Source organism: Miniopterus schreibersii (genome assembly GCF_964146895.1).
Source record: "Miniopterus schreibersii genome assembly, chromosome: 15".
NCBI lineage: Eukaryota > Metazoa > Chordata > Mammalia > Chiroptera > Miniopteridae > Miniopterus > Miniopterus schreibersii.
The window spans coordinates 47184462-47204004 of record NC_138115.1 but is presented as its reverse complement, the minus strand read 5'-3'; the positions used below and the strand labels follow the sequence as shown (position 1 = coordinate 47204004).

Here is a 19543-nt window from a genome sequence, read left to right as displayed (position 1 = left end):
CTCACATCATGAGCCACAGGAAGAGGGGGTGCATATAAGATGGACCCTGTCCAGGGAAGCCCAGCTCGAGGCTCGCGTACCCTGCAGCTCGCCCTGCATCCCAACACGACAGGCAGGCAAGCTCTTTGCAGTGAGACCCAAACCCCAGATAATATCGCTACTCATCTTATGATGCCTGAGTCAGTGCTTCCTGTGGAGATCTGAGTATTAGATCTTAAGGAACCCTGTTAATTTTGTGAGTTGTGATGATGGTATCTTAGTTATGCAGAAAAATGTCCTTTGGTTTTAGAGATTCATCTTAAAATAATTTGGAGTAAAAAGCCATGCTCTTTATAATTTATCTTAAAATTCTTCAGCCAAAAAACCCCAAATGATGCAAATATTAATTGTTGAAGGCTAGTAATGGCCAAAACTAGGAACTGAGAGGGGATGGGTGCTGCAAATTCCTGTACTGCCATTTCTCTGTCCCTCCAAGAAATGGGTATTTCCATGTTCCTTATACTATTCTCTACTTTTTGGAGAATGTTTAAAAATTTTCAAAATTAAAAAACCCATAGCGTGGTGGAGAGATTAAACTGTTTCATTTTCTTTTTCTGAACTATGTCTCAGGTATGCAAGGATGTCACATACTGCTCATTTTCCCACGTGCGGTGACAACTGCTTTGTGGCGGGAGGTCACGCAGGGGAGGCTGGAGTCTGGGAGGTTGAGCAGAAGGGACAGGGAGAGAGGGATGGGGCTTCGTCTAGTCCCCTGACCCCATTCCTGGATCCACAGCCAGAGGGGCCACAGTGAAGGGCCCGGACAGGCGGCAGGTGTGGCCCAGGTTGAGTTACTACTGAGGCTGCCCACTGTGTGAGGAAGCCCATCACCTGTCACCCAGCCCTCCCTGGGAGGAGCCAGCGCCTACCTGGGCCTATAGCCTCACCCGCCCAACCCCCGAATTGTCTGGCCATCTCATGAGTACACCCCCTGTCCCCAGGACTCCGGCCTGCCCTGGAATGACCTGTCTCACAGTTCACTCAGCGCTTCCATCTCCTCAGGTCTCACAGGAGTCCTGGGTGGAAGACCAAGCCTGTCCCAGAGCGGTGAGGTTCAGGGGAAAGGCTGTGCCCCACTCGGTGGAGCTGGCTTCCAGCCCAGGTCCTCTTTCCATTTCTCCTGCACGTTGGGCCAAGTGTTCTCACCCTCCCTTTGTGATGAGGAAACTGGGGCTCTTCCACAGATTAAACATGTTCCCAAGGTCAGCTGGCCATTGTCATGGAGTGGGGTGACGACTAGGTTTCCTGGTCCCAGCTCAGGCTCCTCATGGAAGCTACAGAAGTGTCAGGAAAGCCTGAGACTTGGGGCACCAGGATGAGCTGGTGGAAACCTCCGACGAGAGCTCGCATGAGTCCTGGGGAGCCCCGGGCAGGCCTAATTGAGTTTGTCACTTTGCTCAAGAAGGAGGCCTGACCCTGCTGCTACGGCCACCATGCTTCCTAAAGCCCACAGGGTGGCCTGCTGGGGGCCAGGGGGGCCTGGGCAGCTGTGGACAGCCTCTGGAGAACTTAGAAGCAGATGGCTGGGGCAGGATGCCTATGGCGAGGTGAGGCCTTCAGGAGCAGGTGGCCAGCTACTGGCCTCACAGAGGAGTTGGAGGGGCCAAGCCTCCCCCATCCCCTGAGCCATGCCAGTCATGGGGGGATGTGGGGGCTTACTCCTTCTTCTGGGGTCAGGCCCATTGGTCCAGCCAACTGAGGCTATTTTGTGATTTCAGGTGGAAGGTTGGCTCATTTCATGGAACTCTGCAGGGCACTGTCCTGCCTCCTCCAGGGAGCCTTCCCTGACTGCCCCTCTCAGAGATGCAGTTCTGGGAGGCTGCGCCCCACACCCACCAGGGCTCTTCTTCCTGGGTCACTGCCTCTGCTCTTCCCCACCAGCCTGAGAATCCTGCCAGGGCAAGGTCCGGGTCTGCCCCTCCTCTGTGCCCCCCTCCCCCCATTGGGCTGGGCATTTCCAGGGCAGTTCTGCTGCCAGTGAGGAGCCCCTGTGCCTGCTGTCCAGGGGGTAGGAGCAGTGGAAGGCCTGACAGGTTGGCCTTGGGGCCGACTTCCTCTTCTGAGACACTGGAGGTTTTCTTCCCCTGGTTTTGCTTCCCTGTTCAGAGATTTCCCCTTCCCAGGCTGAGGTCAGGGCACCATAAACAGGAGTGATAAGGCCTCGGGCCTTCAAACTGAACTTTGCAGCTGCCACTTTATGGCTCTGATAACGTCAGTCCCCCCACCCTCGAGTCCGGCTGGAGCAGGATTGCCTGATGTCCACTCAGTGCGGGAGCAAGTGGCTGGTGGGGAGAAGTAGAGGGACTGGGGCCTCTCACTCCAGCCTGCCATCGCTCAGTCCTGGCTGCGTCCCTTCTCCTCCTTCTGTGGGCCCAGCCCTGCAGTGGGCTGTGGGGGACATGGGAGGGGAGAGGCCTCAAGCCTTGATCGCATGGGATGATCAGAAGAGCCCAGGCTGGGAGGTGAGCTGAGCTAAAGGGTGGGGTCAGAGGTGGGTGGGCTGAGTGGGCTGGAGCAATCAGGGAAGGCTGCCTGCAGGAGGAGGTGGTATTGGGTACAAAGTGAGTAAGATGTGGAAAGACAGGGGAGGGAAGGCATTGCAGGAGCCAGACTTGGACAGTCTCAGGAGGTGGGGGCAGATGTGACCTAGCATGATAGGAGGCCTTACTAAAACCACTCTTTACCTGGGCTGAGAAGCCTCCAGGGATGAGGGAATGGGTGCCAGTGGTGGCCCCGAGATCCCTGGTCCATCCAAGGAGAATTTGAGTGGTTGGAGCCCAGGGTTGCGAGAGACAAAAGGTTGTTGGTGAGGCCTGGAGGCTCCATGATACTAAGGGGTTATAACTGGTGCCAGAGCTGTGGCCTCAGGTCCTGAACTAGGTAGGGCTTTGAGTGTCAGGAGATGGGTCTCCTGGCTAGCAGTGGGAAGAGGGGGAAGCTCTTGTCAATGGTCCTAAGGTCTGCTCCCAGGATAGGTAATGAGCTCCCCATCCCCAGAGTGTGCAAGACATCAGTTAGATGGATTCCTGTCCACAGATTCCTGTCCTGGTGGAGGGACAGTAAGAGAGGAAATCATGGGACAGAAGAGACTGGATCAATATACTCCACCCACCCATCAGCCAACCTGGAGCTGGAACCCACTTGGGTTCTAGGCCCTGCACAAGCAGTAATCCCAGATTCCTCAAGTCCTGGGGTAGGGGTAGAGAGAAAAATCAACCTCAGTCCAGATCTGATTGGTAAGTGACAGGTATGGCTCCGGTGTCTCTAGGCCTCACTTTGCCCATCTGTAAAATGGGCTAGGGTAGATTCAGTTTCTTGAGTTCTTTCCTGATCTTAGAGGGAGATGATCCATGTGTCTCCTGCCTCAACTAGGCTCTGCTTGGCAGTCTAGGTGAGCCATCCACAGACACACAAAGGCACACCCACACATAGGGCATGCTGGCACAGGCCAGGGGCATATACATACCCATGTGGGGATTGAAGCAGAAGTGGGAGGGAGAGGGAGGCCACTGCCTGCTGGCTGTTTGCTCCCAGCCCAGCTTTCCCTAGGCACGTGGCTGGCCCTTCCTGATAAACACCCTCAACCCTTCACACCCACCATCTTCCACCTCGGGCTCCCTAAACCCCCTTCCCAGGTCCTGGGGTCCCCACCGGCGCTGGATTTGGGAGGAGACGTCACTCCTCCACGTAACACAACACCCCACAGACACCTCTAAACTGGCACAGCACACAACGACTATCCTCACGGCCTCCCTCCCGCCCACCGTCTACCAGACCGTCCACTTCAGCAGCCCCCAGCCCCGCACGTGCTGACCTCCCCGCTCGGCGCACCTGCAGCCACCTCGCGGAAGGGAGCGTGGCGCCCGCTCGCACCCCCGCCCCCCGCCTGGCCCAGTTCGCCGCGCGCAGCGGCGGTGCCGAGACGGACTTGGCGCGCCCGAGACCCCGCCCCGCGGGTTAGATGCGGTCGGAGGACCGGGGAGGCGAGACCCGGAGCTCCGGGCCCCGCTCCCGCGCAGACAGCCGGTCTCCCGCCGCCCCCGCTCCACACCCAGCTGCCGGGACACTCACCGCGGGGCGCAGGGCGCAGGCGAGGGCGCCCGCCAGCAGGCAGAGCCAGCGGGCCGGCGGCGGGCTCGGCGGGCGCATGTCCGCCCAGGGCCCGTGCCCCGCGGCCCCACGCCGGCCACGGGCGGGCGGCGCACCGCGCGGTCGTCGGCGGGGAGCCCGGCTGAGTGGCGCTGTCGCGGCGGCCCCGGCGCTAAGAGACACTATTCGGGGCTGAGGGCGGGACCCGGGGGCTCGTCTGACGGGCGGCGGGCCCAGCCAATGGACTGGCAGGGGCGGGGCCGCAGCGCAGGTGTGGGCGGGGCTGGGGCACCCGGAGACTGGGGAGTCCCCGGGTTCCCTCCGCTGTCCCACACGTCAGTCCCCAGTCTCCGGGCACTGACGGGCCTTCGCCCCCTCAGTCTGCAGCCCCGGAGTCTCGGGACCTCACACGCCTGCGTCTTCCGTCTGGCTCACGACCTTTCCAAGCGCCCGGCCGCCGTCTCCCCGCCGGCTCGCCCCCCCAGCCCCGCCCCAGGGCGCTCGGCACGTCCACCTCCAGAGCCGCCTCCCGGGGCCTCGCAGCCGGCCGCCCAGGTCCCGCTCGCGCGCCTCCGAGGGCTGGTGCGGGCGGGCGGGGCCGAGACGGGACGAGGCGCTTCTTATCACCTAGGCTGCGCGGCCCGCGCGGGGTCCCGGCCGCAAGCGACCCGGAGCGGGGGGGGGGCGCATTGCTTGCTCCGTTTTCCACAGGCCCAGCTCATCCCCGCGCCGCACAGGCCGGGCTAGGGCGAGCGAGGGCGCGAGTGTGGCCGGCTCTGGGTGCCCCGGCGCCTCCCCTGAGCGCAGGCGGCCGGGCGGGGCGCACTCGGCGCCGGCCTTGGGCTTCGGCGAAGACTCCGCGTCCGCGCCCTCGCGCCTTCCCGCGGGGGCACCTTGGAGCGAGGCTGGGGCTGCGTTCCAGCGCCTCCCAGCGGGAGGGAAGGTCCGCTCCCGGGCGCGGGCCCAGACTCAGCGCAGCCGACCTCAAACCAGAGACCCCCCCCCCTTCCTTCCGCCTGCCCTGTTTCACAGCCCGAGAAGCTGGGGTCCAGAGAAAGGTCGGGACCCGGGCCTCCTGCCTCTGGTGCGTCGCTTCCAAGGCCCCAAGGGTCGGCGGCTGGGTGGCGTCGGGCCAGCCTGCGTCCCCCGCGCGTCCTCAGGGCTCGGTTTGTTCGCGCCTGGAGCGCGTCTTGGTGCCGACCGAGCGCAGGGGCTGCTGCGCCTCCCTCCCGAGGGCTCGAGGCGGCGCAGGGGAGACTGTAGGTGGCAGCAGCCGTGGCGCGGGGACAGGGGGGTGGTAAATCCGTTAGGGGGATGCGGGAGGGCGGAGTTCGGGGAGAGGCGGAGTGGGCCGCGCGCCCCAGGGCGCCCAGGGGGAGGTGCGGCTGCTTGGAGGGGGTCCGAGTCCGGGAGCCGGCGAGTGCGTCAGGGCGCCCCCCACAGCGCGGGAACCTCCGGCCGCTGACCTGGGCTGGGTGGAGTGGGGGAGTCAGGGAAAAGCCGGGGAGGGGGGAGGGCCCAGCCCCGCTCGGTTCGCTTTCTGCTCTCCCCCCTGCCCCGTCTCCTTGTCCGCTCTTCCTCCCTCCTTTCCCTCCTCCCGCACCTGCATTAACAACTTGCTGGGTGCCAGACTCGGCTGTGCGCTGGGGCGCAAAGGTGGGTAAGACGGGGGCCTGACCTCTCGCTGGAGGAGGACCTGGGGAGCTATTGTACGCCCCCCAATTTCCACCTCCTTCCAGACATGATCAGCGAGCCTGGGCACGGGCCCCTCCCCAGATGTGGGAACTGTGCAGAGCCTCTGCCGCTCTGAGGTTGGGACCCAACCCCTCCCTGGAAGAAGTGTTTGAAAAATCACCAGCCACATACTCAGCCATCCCCGCTTCTGGGGGCCGGGTTAGGCTGAGGAGCCAGGGCCGGCCTTTGCTTCCCCTTGTGACCTTAACAGTAGGACCTCTTCTCAAGCCCCAGTTCTCCGGCGGGACACTGGAGTGTCTTCATCACAGTGTCCTCGGAGTCCCAGGTGAATGGCAAATGCACGGGCTTTCACACACACACACACACACACACACACACACACACACACACACACACACACACAGCCTGCCCCCTGCAGACACTGAAATCCCACCATTAATGCTTGTGTGCGTGTGTGTGTCCCCACATGCCCCAGGCCGTTGAGGTTCTGCTCTCTCTGAGGACAGGGATCACGGGTACTAGAGAGGTGAGGGGTGAGGACTGGGGAACAGCAGGGAGCCAGACCCCACTCAGACACACGACCTTGTGGGGAAGGAGAATCTTAGGCTCCCACTGGGGGATGGGCTGCCTCTCCCCTGCTTCTGGAGGGTGGTCTACAAGAAACACCACCCTCAGCTCAGGGCTGCCAGGGCTGCCTGCAGGCGGGCAGAGTGTCGGGCGGGACCTCTGGATGCCCTCGCTGTACCCGGGCTCCCAGGAAGGAAGTGGTGACCGAGAGAGAATAGTTTCCCTGCAGATCCTTTGCAATGAAAATTACTCCTTTGTTCCGTCAGCATTGCTCTCCTGGGGGACCCACCCTTCCTCACCTATCAAAAGGCACAAAACAAATTCAGAAGCCAGAGAAAAAAGAAAACAGCAAAAACAAACAAAACCTTAACAAATTCAACCAAGGCCAAATTGCACCGTGTTTCAACTAATTGTTGCCGAATGTCCAGTCCTGTGTCCTGAGGCACAGGGGGGACCAGCCATGGCCCATGCTGAGGAGTCCAGTGGGATCTGAGGAGGAGGAGCCATCATTTCGCCTGTGAGGTGAGATGGGGAGGCTTCTGGTGGGGGAGGGACATCAGAATCTGCAGGCGACGGAAGGGGTGGGAGGCAGTGACTGGGATCTCTGTTGTCATCCCCCTCAGTCCTTCCGGCTTGGGGAGGGGGTACAGCCACCCCCTCTCTGTTCCCCTATGCCCTCTCTCACGGATTCCTCCCAGGAATATGCTGTTCTGAGGCCTCTCCTCCTGGATCCCTGGAACCGGTCCCCAGTCTCTTCCCAACGCCCACCTTGCTTCTGGATTTGAGAATCACAGGGGTGCAGAGGTGGAGGGGAAGAGAGAGGCGGAGTCGCTTGCCATCCTCCGTGACTTGAGAACAGCACCGCAAGCAGGGCGGGAGAGGCTCTGTAGTTACTCATTTGGAGCCTGCCTGCTTCCTGGCTGCCTGCCGCACCCTGCAGTGGGGGCCCCCTTGCCTCCCTCACCCTTCACGCAGCTTCCTGACTCGTCACTCACGCACCCGAGGCTCCCAGCTCAGGAGCTCGATGGTGGGGGCCAGGTTCTGCCAGGGAGTGATAAGGGCTGCTGGGGACCCCAGTGTGGCCTTGGCCTGCATGGCTGCGGCCTTCCACATGGCTGTGTGGATGCAGACGAGCTTTGCCCTCTGGGCCTCTGGGTTGAAGGGACCTTCGCCTTGAGGTCTTTATCCATCCAGTGAGTCTGGCAGCTCCAGGGAGGTGACCTGCTCACCGCTTCCCCCGGCTGCCCCACGCTCACCACACTAAAGGGGAGCGTTATATGGGGCAAGGAGCCAGGAATCTTGGGTGCCCCTTGGGTTTTCAGAATTCTGACAACCATAGGAGGGATACACAGGCTATTCTCAATTGCACTGAATATCTTATTTCTATATAAAAGTCTACAGTGAGTATGGCATTATATTAAGGTCGAATAAACAGGAGGAGCAATAGATTGGGCATAGATTGGGCTTGATTTTCTTTTCTTTTTTTCCTGTATATTTGGAAATATCACATATATACACAATTAACAACAACAACAAAAAGCACCAAGAATCACCCTTCTAAGTAACTGTTGCATTAAAGACGTCACAACTGAAATTATAAATGACTTGGAAACAAATAACAACAAATACTAAAACCTGAGAGATATAGACGTTATAGTAATTAGGTGAAACATTGTAGCTTTAATTACATATATGATGAACAAGAAAGACCGTCAATTAGTGAAATAAGTTTACAACCTAATGTACTAGAAAAGAAACAACAAAAAATAAATTTAAAGAAAGAAGGAATTAGTAAAGATAAAAACAGAAAGTAATGGAATAGAAATAAAATACTGAATTAATGAATGAAATAAATAAACCTGCCCCCTGAGTAGTAAACAAAGTTTCAGCCAGCCTGATCAAGAATAGAAGTGGAAACATATAAGAAAAGGGACATAGTTCCAAGAGAATATGAAAAACTGTGAGAATATTGTCTTTATGCCAATATAGCTGATGATCTAGATGAAATGGATGCTTTTCTAGAGAAATAAGGATTAGTAGATTTACCCCTAAGAAAAGACACCAGGCCCAGAGAGTTTTATGGGAGAATTGTATAACCTTTAAGGAACTGGTAATCCCTATGCAATTAAACTGCTCGAGAGTAGCAAAGGGGATGGAATATTAGTATTTTCCAAAATATTCTATGAGGTGTTACAATGCTGACACTAAAACGAGGCAGGGATAGCGCAAGTAAGGAAAACTGTCATTGCATGTTATAAATCAAGGGATATTAATAAATAAGTAATTTTATGAATTCATTTCATACATAATTTAATGTTTAATTCACGTTCATGCATAAACATAGAAGCCAAAATTGAGACAAGTGAGACAAACCATGGCTGGTGCGGTGGGCAAGGGTTGGGGCAAGTTTGTTGTCAGCTGAGGTGCCTCGGACAGGGCACTGCCAGCCATTGCCTGGTGAGGTGAAGGCACTGGGCCCAGGAGGTGTGTCTGCAGAGGCAGGTCTCACCTGCCAGGTGGGAGCTGAGACTGGACGAGAGGACCTGGCTGGTAACCTGGAGGCTGCTCTGGATAAACCAGGTGTTTCCAGAAAGGGACAGGCCCTAGGTCTGGGCTGCCAGGGGGCCTAAGAATCTTGGTGGGGCTGAGGGCCCCGTATCAGGGTCCCCCTCGTGTATTCTGTGGCCCCTTTGCCAGATAGGAGCAGTAGGAGAGTCTAGTACTGCCCAAAGAAAGCAGTCTCAAGGAATCCCAAGGAAGTCTTCCCCTGCCCTCCCCCTTCAGGGTCAGCTCCTCGGCTTGACACTTGACAACAAAGGCCTGGACAAAGTGGCTCCAGTGTCTTGGGGTCACTTACGCTTCCTTCCTAGCTTCAGCTCTCCTCTGTGGTGAGAGATCACCCATCCAAGAGAGGAATCATTTCCAGGGGGAAAAAACAAACAACAGAAAAAGCCATCTCATGCTCTCTTCCCCAAGTTGGGCCCCACCCGCAGCACCCCCAGCGGGGCCAGAACTACCTTAGGCTGAGGTAGCCGCTGCTCTGGGGAGGAAAAGTAGACCCTGCAACACCCTTATTTCTCCTTCGGAGGAAACTTTGTGTGTGTGTGTGTGTGTGTGTGTGTGTGTGTGTGTGTGTGTGTGTGTTGGGAGGGGGCTGGGGGGCTGGTCTCAGCTAGGAAAGAACAGGCCCAGGAGACTGGGGGTGGGGGTGGGGGGCAGCGACCAGAGGAATCAAACTGGAGCTGCCTGGCAACCTAGTTGCAGAGAAAAACCAGCTGGGTGGGCCACCTGTGCAGGGCTGGGCACCAGGCCAGGACGTGCTTGCTGGCGAGAGGAGGGGGGAGGACTGCTGAGGAGGGAGACTTGGAGGAGGAGGCATGGGGGGGGGAGAAGGGAAGGTGGGAGGGAGGGAAGCAATGAGCAAGGCAGGAGGTGGTGATAGGAAACCAATCCTGGAGCTGGGGGAGTCTTGCAAAAGCAAGTCTTCTCCCGCAGGCCCTCCCTGCGCCCCCCCCTGCCCCCCCTTCCTGTCTCAGGTCGTCTTGTCTCTTAACTGCTCACCTGCTCGCTGGCTCACCACAGGAGCTTCCTCATAATCTCGGGCTTCTCCCTGGCCCCCCACTCTCCAATCTCAGCAGCCAAGACATGTACCGTTACTGTTTTTAAATTTATTAAGAAGAGCTTCGAAACATGCAAAGCGGATAAAATAATATAAGGCGCTCTCATGTGTGCCGGTACTTTGTTTCCTCTGTGCCCCCACTCAGCCATGATCCTTTTGAATCAAATCACAGATCTATGATTTTATCTGTAGATATATCAGCATGTATCTCTAAAGGATCGGACTCAAAAAAATGACCTCGATACTCTTACCACAAAATACCATTTTATACTAAAAAATCTCCCCAATTCCTTAATAGCATTGAATATGCAGTCATTATGCCATTTTTATTTTGTCTAGTAAGTGCTTTTATTTTTATTTTTTACTAGTTGTTTGTTTCAATAAGGTTCGCACGTTATACTTTAACGTAGAGGCCCCTCCACCTCTCTGCCCAGGCCTCTCTTTTCCTTGCAAGTTCTCTTTTGAAGAAATTGGGTTGGTCCTGTCCAGTAATTTCCCACAGTCAGACTGTACCGATTGCACCCCCCTGGTGTTACTTAACCTCTTTCTCTAAAACGGATTATTTGAAAACACATTGAAAACGAAAGTGAAATATCCTGTGGCTCCTTGGTTCCAAGTGCCTGCAGCCCCTGAGCGAGTCCCCATCGCCTTCCTTCACCTCTCCTCTGGGCTTCTCCCCCCCTTGCCTCCAGCCCCCCTGCTTCCCTGCTATTCCAAGAACTCATTCCTCAGACCCTCTTGCTCCCAGGCCTTTGCACTGGCTGCTCTCTCTGCTTGGGAGGCTCTCGCCCAGGTCTCCCCATAGCTCCTGATCTCTCCCTTCAATGCCCACTCCCCTACTTAGTGCTACCAACTGTGCCCTGGCCGGTGTGGCTCAGTTGGTTGAGTGTCCTCCCATGCACCAAAAGATTGCAGGTTCAATTCCTGGTTTCAGGCTCAATTCTCAGTAAGGGGCATGCAAGAGGCAGCTGATGGATGTTTCTCCCCCTTCCTTTCTCTCTAAAATCAATAAAAAAAATATTTTTAAAAAATAATGCCAACTACTCCGTCCCCTGCAGCTCCCAGGCCCCCTCACCCTGTCTACCTTTCCCCCATGGCACTTACCACCTTCTAAGGCACCGAGTCCTTTAAATATTTGTGAATTTGCTTTATTACATTTCTTCTCTGTCTCCTCGGCTAGAACAGAAACTCCACGAGGGCAGGCTTTTCAGGCGTTTAGTTCCCAATGTATCTCAAGTCCCTAGAATGGTGCCTATCATATTAAGTCCTCTGTATTTATTGAATGAATGAATGAATGATTCTTCCTAAAAGCCAGAGCTGATGCCTCCCTCCTTCTGTCCCCAGCTTTCTAATGCTGCCCCCTCACTCTCCTTAGCCTGGCTGGGGGGCTCTTTGGGCCCCCACCCACACTTGGGCTCTCCCTTACAGAACCCATGCTCTTTCTGCCTCCAAGCCTTTGCCTGGGCTGTTCTTCGTGCCAGGAATGCCGTCCCCCCCACATCTCTCAGGTGAGATTTTGTCATGACTCAGGGCTTGAATCCATGTCAGTCATTTCCTCGGGGGAGACTTATGGGAGTTTCTGCCGGGGGTGATAGGCCCAGTGTGGGTGCCAGGGAAGGGTGGAGAGCAAGAGAAATGGAGCTCTTTCCACCTTTGACCCAGGCCAAGTCTGACCCTGGACCACAAGCTGATCCCTGACCTCAGCCGGAACCCCTAACCCTGATCATGGGCCTCCATCAGGACTCGCCTCTGATGCCCAGGGCCTCAGCCTGTTGTGACCCATGTTCCCAGGAAGATACCTATCTCTGATCACAGGTTTCAGCCCAGCAGACTTCTGACCCCAAGACAACCCCTGGCCCTGATTCCAACCCCAGCCCACACTGCCTGCGGTGGGGAGTGAGAGAGCCTGTGGCTGACTCCCGGCAGGCAGGCCCTGAGTCTCTAGAGAGGAGCCAGGGCCTCAGGCGGGGAGCCTCTAGGGCACCTGGGGCAGGTCTCGCATCTGCTCTTCCTCTACCCATCCCTCCCCTCTGGCTCCCAGCCGGTGGATGCTGCCAACTTGGTAAGGGACTTCGTGGCCCAGCACCGGGGGAGGGAAAGAACTGGCTGGACCAGCCCGCGCCTCTGTTTGCACAGGTCTGGTAAAAATAGCCTCAGCTATGCGAGCCTCTCTCCCTTCCTTCCGATCCTGGAGCCCGCCCAGGCCCAAGGCACTTGCCGGCTGTTCTTGTCCCCGGGCTGCTTCTGGCCTGGGTTGGGACAGGGCTCAGAAAGTTGGGAGCAGATGCCTGCACAGCTACAGTGGCACTGAGGCAGCCCAAGTGAACCCTGCCGCCTGCTGCAGCTTCTGGGAAGCCACCCTGGATTGGCTGTTAGCTCTCTCTTGGTGGTGGCTTCAGATATGAGATTATTTATTCCCCCTTTTTGGGTGTGTAGACATGTCTGTCCTCTGCTTGGGACGAAGAGGCCCTGGCAGGGGAAAGGAAGCCCAGGCCCTGCCATGGGAGCCCCCGGGGTGGTTGGGGGAGTAGAATTTAATCCCCCATGGGGTGAGTTAGAGTGAGTAGGGGCTGCAGGCTGGGTTTAGCTTTTCTGGGTGGTGTGGACCAGAGGAGGGGCTCAGTGGGAACTGTGCTCTAAAGGGAATAGAGGATTAGGGAGGGGAGGCCTTGGACTGTTGGAGGAGGGGGGGTGTGTGTGTGTGTGACCTACAGTGGGGAAGTGGGAAGGGGGTAAAAGGCCGAGGCCTGTGGCTGGAGACAAGACCAAATTTGAGCGCAACTGTGCGAAGGGTTTTGCCCAGGAAGGTACAGAACTGAGTATATTAAAGCAATGCCCCACCCCTGGTTTAGGGGAAGTTGTAAATCAGGGGAAAGCTTGGGCCTGAGGATCCCTTAATATGAGGCCAGAGTAGGGCTCAGGGTCCCTGCCTTCCTTCCACATGGGTGGGCTGGGTGTTTTTTTATCATTCCCAAGCTGCTTTGCCTGGCACCTGCTGGCCACTCAGCTATTGAAGCCTCTTCCTTAGTCCTTCTGATGTCAGCGTGGAAAACACATCCGTGTGGAACACGCCCGTCAACGCCCAGTGCCCTTCTGGTAACACTGCCTTGATTGTTGGGGTGGAAGCCACAGCTCCCTTACTCTTGGCTTAAGTGCTTCAGGGATTGGGTGGGGCTCATCCTCACTCTGGCTCTAGTCATGAGTACTTGCCCCAGGCCTGGCCAATGGGAGGCATGCCAATGGTCACATGACTCCAGCAGAGCCAATGAACATCAGCCCTGGAACTTTTGCTGGCACTACGGGAAAGAAGCATGCTTTTATGCGATTATGCTGGGGAAATCTAAGCCTGCTGCTATCCTGGCCGTATTTACCTGTCTGCGAGTTGAGCCAGTACACAGGAAACCAGATCCAGGAAACACAGATTGCCTCTTCTTTCTATGGGGGATGGAAAGGGCCCATGAGACAGGCTACCTTATCGGTGCTTGACCAGAAAATTCCAGACTGGTTGATTAAGATTATATTTCGAGGGAAAGTGGAAACAGCAATTAGGTCATGTATTAAGTCTAGGTTTGGTATCATGGACTTTAGCACAAATGATGCCATTTTGGACCTGTGACTTTCTCTTTAACAGTCTTGGAAGTCATACACTGTCACTTTTGCCATAGTCTGTTGGACAGACAGGCGACTCCTGCTTCCATGGCGTGAGTGCCAGGAGGTGACAATCCTTGTCCGCATGTCCAAGCAGGCTTACCACTATTTCTGCTTTCCAGTCAGAGGGAGGGGTAAAGGGGAAGGAAAGGCACACTCCTTCCTAGTAACTAAGCAATTGGAAGTTGCACAGTCACCTCTTTTCATATCCCACTTGCCAAAATTTAGTCACACGGCCACACAACAGCTCAAACATGCAGATGGGAAATGGAGCCTTTATTAGGAGCGGTCATGTGCCCAGCTTAAAATTTCCATTGTCATGTGTCTTTGTTTGGGTCCCCCTGAGCAGAATAGGAACTTGGCTGCAGATTGTTTGGGAGGAGATCCTAGACGGTTGGAGGAAGGGGGCAGGGAGTGTGTTGTTAAGGGCTCTGCTTTAGGGACCTCCCAGAGTGGTCAAGCTGGGGGTGGGAAGCTGGGGCATTTATTTATGGGTCCCACCCTGGGAAATGAATTCTCCTGCACTTCCTGGCTGCACCCCCACCCCCACCCCCACCCCCACCCCCTGGTCCTTAAGGCAGGTAGTGTAGGCTCACTCTACACTGCCTGTCCTGGAGCTCACTTCTCAGCCCGATCTTGCCAGCCCTGGAACTTGGGCTTTGTCACTCTCAGACTTCCAGCTGGGAACTGAGTGTATCCTGGATGCTGCTGGCCACCCCCTAAAACCTCAACCCAGGAGGCCACAGACTGGTGCCCCTCAGGCCCGCACTTGCCACTCCATCCTGCCAGGAATCCTCTCTGCCAAGCTCCATTCTGGCCACAATGGATATGCTCAGAAACTGAAGCCATAAATACAAGTTTAAAAAAAAATTAGAAAAAAGAAGAGATGGCTGCCCAGTCCCTGCCCCAGAACACTCACTTCTAGACTTCCTGGCCCACCTCTGCAAGGGTTGAATGAACACTCATTTCTAGACTTCCTGGCCCACCTCTGCAAGGGTTGAATGAACACTCATTTCTAGACTTCCTGGCCCACCTCTGCAAGGGTTGAATGAGGAGCCCTCTTGACTGGAGGCCACCCTTCCTGCTTCCCAGGGGTCTCTCCATGGCAGCGGTTTGGACGCTTTCACTTCCATGGACCTTCCGGTGAAGACTGGACTCTGGTTAGAATGATGCTCTTAAGTGCATAAAAAATGTAAAGGATAGCAAAGGAAATCAATTGAAATACAGCTATCCAAGTATTAAAAACAAATTTGTGTCACAGTGATGCATATCTTAATTCAACTAAGATCTCGGGGCAGCCTGGAGAGCTACATGCCTTTGAAGCAGAATGAGAGAAACAGACATTGTGAGCCGTCTCCACCTATGGGAACGTGAGATGCAAAAAGCTAGGATTCTTATTGGTGACAAAGTCACAGCCTCTGTGTTTGTTGCCTACTTTCATAGTAGGAGAAAATGCTAAACTTCATTTATCTCCCACCCAAATCCACGGACCTTCTGATTTCTATTCATGTGTTCCTTGGGGGTCAGTGGGCCCAGGACTAAGGTGCCCCAGTCTACTGGGAGCCTTAACCGAGATCTGTTGGTATCTCAGGCCACACGGCCCCAGCTGGAGATCCTCTCCCTGCCTGGGCTGGTTGCTGTGGAGCCAAGGAGGTTGGGAGAAATGCCAGCATGTATGTATTCAGACCCTGGGCACAGGAAGGGCAATCTAGCCTCAAGACCTCATGATCCCCACAGCATTCAGGCCAGGGTGAAGCTGAACCAGGCTCAGCCGTGAGTGGCTCAGTCAAGGAGGAAAGACTAATACTAGTATTTGGAGCAAAATGTTGTCAGGGCCACCAGATGGCTGGGGGTCCTTGGGGAAGGGGAGAAGCATCTCTGACGGGATGCAGGGAGGTGTCATGTTCATACTGGCCTGTGAGAGTCCAGCAGGACGTGCAGGGTGGTGGAGCAAGGGCATCCCCAGCAGGAGGCACGGAAAGTGTGATGGGGCTGTGGCTGGAAGTCAGGTAGGACTGGGCTGGAAGGAGGTAGTCACAACCAGGCACCGGAGCAGAGACCTAAGCAGGCAGGCAGCCGGGCCCCAGCTCCATACACTAAGCCCACAGGCATTTCCTCCTATGGAGGCCACCAGGAGAGCTGGTTCAGCTGTCACTCCACATCTTGGCATCAGGACAGCTCTACCCAGAAGTGCCAGCTGCCAGGCACTTGAGCTAGAAAGCCATTGCCCTCATTAGCTGGCATGGGATCAGCTGCTTTGAGGCTTGGTGGCCCGGATGTCTTAGAGGCTTGTAAGTCATCAGATTAAAAAACTAACTGCAACATTTGCCCTAAGCCTGGTTGATCCCTGTCATGCCCAGTTTTGCTTCACTTCGGGTGAGGGTTGTGGAAGCTGCAGGGACCGCTCAACAGAACCTTGAGGGATGGGGGTAGGGGACATCTGTGCCCTGTGGCTTTGGCTATGCTGGCCTGGCCCCTGTGTGCTGGGCAGTGCCACTCATGTTGAGTACACTTTCCAGGAGCCTTTGGAAGAGTAGGGAAGAGCATGCGGAGGGACTGGCTGGGGCTGTGCACCCGAGGCTCAGCCTTCCTCTCGACTTTACCACACCCTGGGAGGAGGCAGAACAGGCTACAGGACTGCAGTGCAGAAGCTGGGCAGTAGTAGCAAGGCCCACAGGCAGGGCTGGATCAGTTAAACCAGCCCTGGCCCCAGAGGGCTGATATATCAGCATCTCAGCTCTGTCTCTGGGTTCTCCACAGCCCAGCCCATTGCAGGTGCCTGGCTCTGGATCTCCCCTCTGACTCCTCCATCCTCTCTCCACAGGCTCTGCCCCCCTCATCTCCAAGTCTCTCCGCAGCCTGGCTCCCCACCCTATACACAAGGGATGTGCCACGTCCCTGTCCCCCACCTTCAAGGGCCTCCATCGCCTGAAGAAGTTCCTCAGACAGACATCCCAGCTCCTGAGCACATGAAGGCTCAGCAAAGCACTTTAAAATGGCAGTGGTGCAGTTCAGCTTCTTGGCTTGAGTTCCAGCTCTACCACTCAGTAGCTGTGTGACTTCAGGCCGGTGCTTAACCTCTCTGAACCTCAATTTCCTCGTCTGCAAAATGGGGATAACAATAGTCCCCAAATTCTGGAGTTTTTGAGGATTAAATGAGTTAGCACATATAAAGCACTTAGCCTAGGGCTTGGCACATAGTTAGTGCTCAGTAAAAGGTATCCATTATTATTTGCTTCACCACCCCACACCTACTGTTGCCCAATATTTTGTCACCTGACAGCCACTCTCTATTACTTCAGTGACCCAAAGTTTTACCAAGATTTCTCAGTACAGCCTTCTAATAGTTACTTATTGTTGTATAACAAACTTAGCAGCTTATAACAATGAACCATTACCATCTCCCGGTTTCTGTGGGTCAGGAATCTGAGCACAGTTTGGCTTGGTCTTCTACTTCAGGGTCTCAAGAAGCTACCATCAAGGTGTGAGACATGGCTGTGGTTTTCTCTGAGACTCTGGTGGGGAAGGGGTCTGCTTCCAAGTTCATATAGTCAAGAGCCTAATTGATGACAGAATTAAGTTCCTTGTGGCTATAGGACTGAGGGCCTCATTTTCTTGCTTTCTGCTGGAGGCCCTTCAGGCTGGTGGCTGGAGGCTTCCCTCAGCTCCTAGAGGCTTCCTGGTTCCTTGCTGTATAGGGTTGATTCCCCATCCTCTGAGGAAGCATGGAAGATCCCCAAGCCATGCAGTACACGGAATGGGCCTGGCTGGAACTTGGGGTTCTTTTCCCACTTCTGGTGGTCTCTCTGGAGGCATAGGGGCCAAGGACACACTCATAGGCCCTGGACTCCCACAGGAAGGCTCTCCCTGCATGGCAGGGTGGTGACATGTTGGAGAGTAACCAGCAGCTGTCGTCCTCTCAGGGGCGAGGCCTGGAGTATCCATACTGGACAAAGAGCACGAACTCCACCTCAAAGGGTGGGTGTCCTGACCAGCACCACCCTCTTTACACCCACACAGAGCCCAAGGTTCCATAACTGCTTTTCCTTGGAGCCAGAGCGAGCTGGGAGATGAGGGAGTGATTGAGGTGTGTCACAGTGTGGAATGTTGTTTCTTGCTGCCAAAGAACCATCCAGAAGGGATGAGCGGTGAACCCACCTCCCAGGAGCCTTGTTCCAAGGCCCAGGCACTCCTCACTGCCAGGGAGGCATCAACAGTCCCTTTGTATTCACGAGCGGGAGGCTACCTGGGAGGGAGGGGCTGCCTTTCACTTAGCACAATGTCCTCAAGGTTTATCCGCTTCATAGCATACATCAGTTTCCTTTCTTCTTAAGGCTGAATATAATATTCCATTGTGTGGCTAGATCACATTTTGTTGATCCAATTATCCACCAGGGGACACTTGGGTTGCTTCCCTATTTTAGCTATTATGAGTTATGCTGCTATGAACATGGGTGTACAAATATCTCTTCCAGGCCCTGCTGTTAATTCTTTTGGGTATATTCCCAAAAGAAGCAGAATTACCAGTTCCTATGGTAATTCTATTTTTAATTTTGTTTAGAAACCACCATACTGTTTTCCATAGTGGCTGTTACATTCCCATTAACAGTGCACAAAAGTTCCAATTTTTTCATATCCTCGCCAACATTTGTTATTTTTTTGGTGTTTTTTTTTTAAATAGTAGTCATCCTAATGGGTGTGAGGTGATATCTTATTGTGGTTTTGATTTGCATTTCCCGCATCTTTTCATGTGCTTAGTGGCTATTTGTATATCTCTTTAGACAGATGTCTATTCAAGTCCTTTGCCCATTTTTGTATTGGGCTTGTTGTTGTTGATGATTTTTAGTATTCTCTATATATTCTGGATATTAATTCCTTATCAGGTATATGATTTGCAAATATTATTTACCATCCTATGGGTTGCCCTTTTACTTTGTAGAGAGTGCCTTATTTTTTTTTTAATCCTCACCTGAGGATATTTCATATTTTTTCCATTGCTTTTCAGAGAGAGTGGAAGGGAGAGAGAGAGAGAGGAACATCGATGTGAGAGAGACACATCAATTGGTTGCCTCCCGCACATGGCCGGGGATTGAGCCTACAACTGAGGTACATGCCCTTGGCCGGAATTGAACCTGGGACCCTTCAGTACTCAGGCTGACTCTCTAACCACTGAGCAAAACTGCCTAGGGTGAGAGTGTCTTTTGATGTACAAATTTTCAAATTTCTTTATGAAGTCCAATTTGTCTATTTTTTCTGTTGTTGTCTGCACCTTTGGTGTCATATCTAAGAACTTGCTGCCAAATCTAACACCGTGCAGCTTTTGCCCTATGTTTTCTTCTAAGAGTTTCACAATTTTAGGCCTTACATGTAAGTAAACTGAGAGTGAAAGGAAATGCTTTAAATAATGATATTCTTAAATTTTATTTATGTATTGACCAACAAACTAATTGTGTTTTATCGGTGAGCCTATGAAATATTTTCATTCACAAATTAATTTCAAATATAAAGTTCTTTCTAAAACACAAGTAACACATGTCCACATGTGTCAAAACAAACATTTTATGTTGAGTATTTAAACATTAAGAATAGCAAATCCAAGAGCACCTGGGGCTGTCACCACCTCTGGGGCAGCGGTGGGGGCTGGAGTGAGCGCCGGAAGGCCCCTTGGAGAAGCAGCCATCTCCTCTTGCCGTGGTGGATGGAATGGATTTCAGTACTGGAGGGGCTAGTGTGTCCAGCACTTACCATATGCAGAGCTCAACACTGTGTGAAATCAGCTGCCTGGTGCTCAGGACGACCATGTAAAATAGTGCAGATGTTAACCTCCAGCACTGGAAAGGATCCCACCAAGGTTCACTTTGTTGAAACTGACATTTTAACAGGCAA

At 54.3% G+C, this 19543-nt stretch overlaps 1 protein-coding gene and 1 long non-coding RNA gene across 3 annotated transcripts in view; one reads left to right on the top strand and one right to left on the bottom strand.

The window, feature by feature from the left end:
- Window positions 1-4215, bottom strand: part of VIPR1 (vasoactive intestinal peptide receptor 1) — a 28423-nt gene extending 24208 nt beyond the window's left edge. For both annotated transcript variants that reach the window (XM_081159475.1, XM_081159474.1), the window contains exon 1: window positions 4111-4215. In XM_081159475.1, coding sequence (XP_081015601.1) covers window positions 4111-4188 — 78 coding nt within the window. In that variant the 5' untranslated portion in view covers window positions 4189-4215. The remainder of the gene's footprint in view (window positions 1-4110) is intronic.
- A 1523-nt stretch (window positions 4216-5738) lies between these two features.
- On the top strand, window positions 5739-7844 carry LOC308567672. The gene is made up of 3 exons (XR_014000354.1): window positions 5739-6148; window positions 6657-6912; window positions 7089-7844. It is a non-coding gene; the product is annotated as an uncharacterized lncRNA (long non-coding RNA).
- Window positions 7845-19543: the final 11699 nt, after the last annotated feature.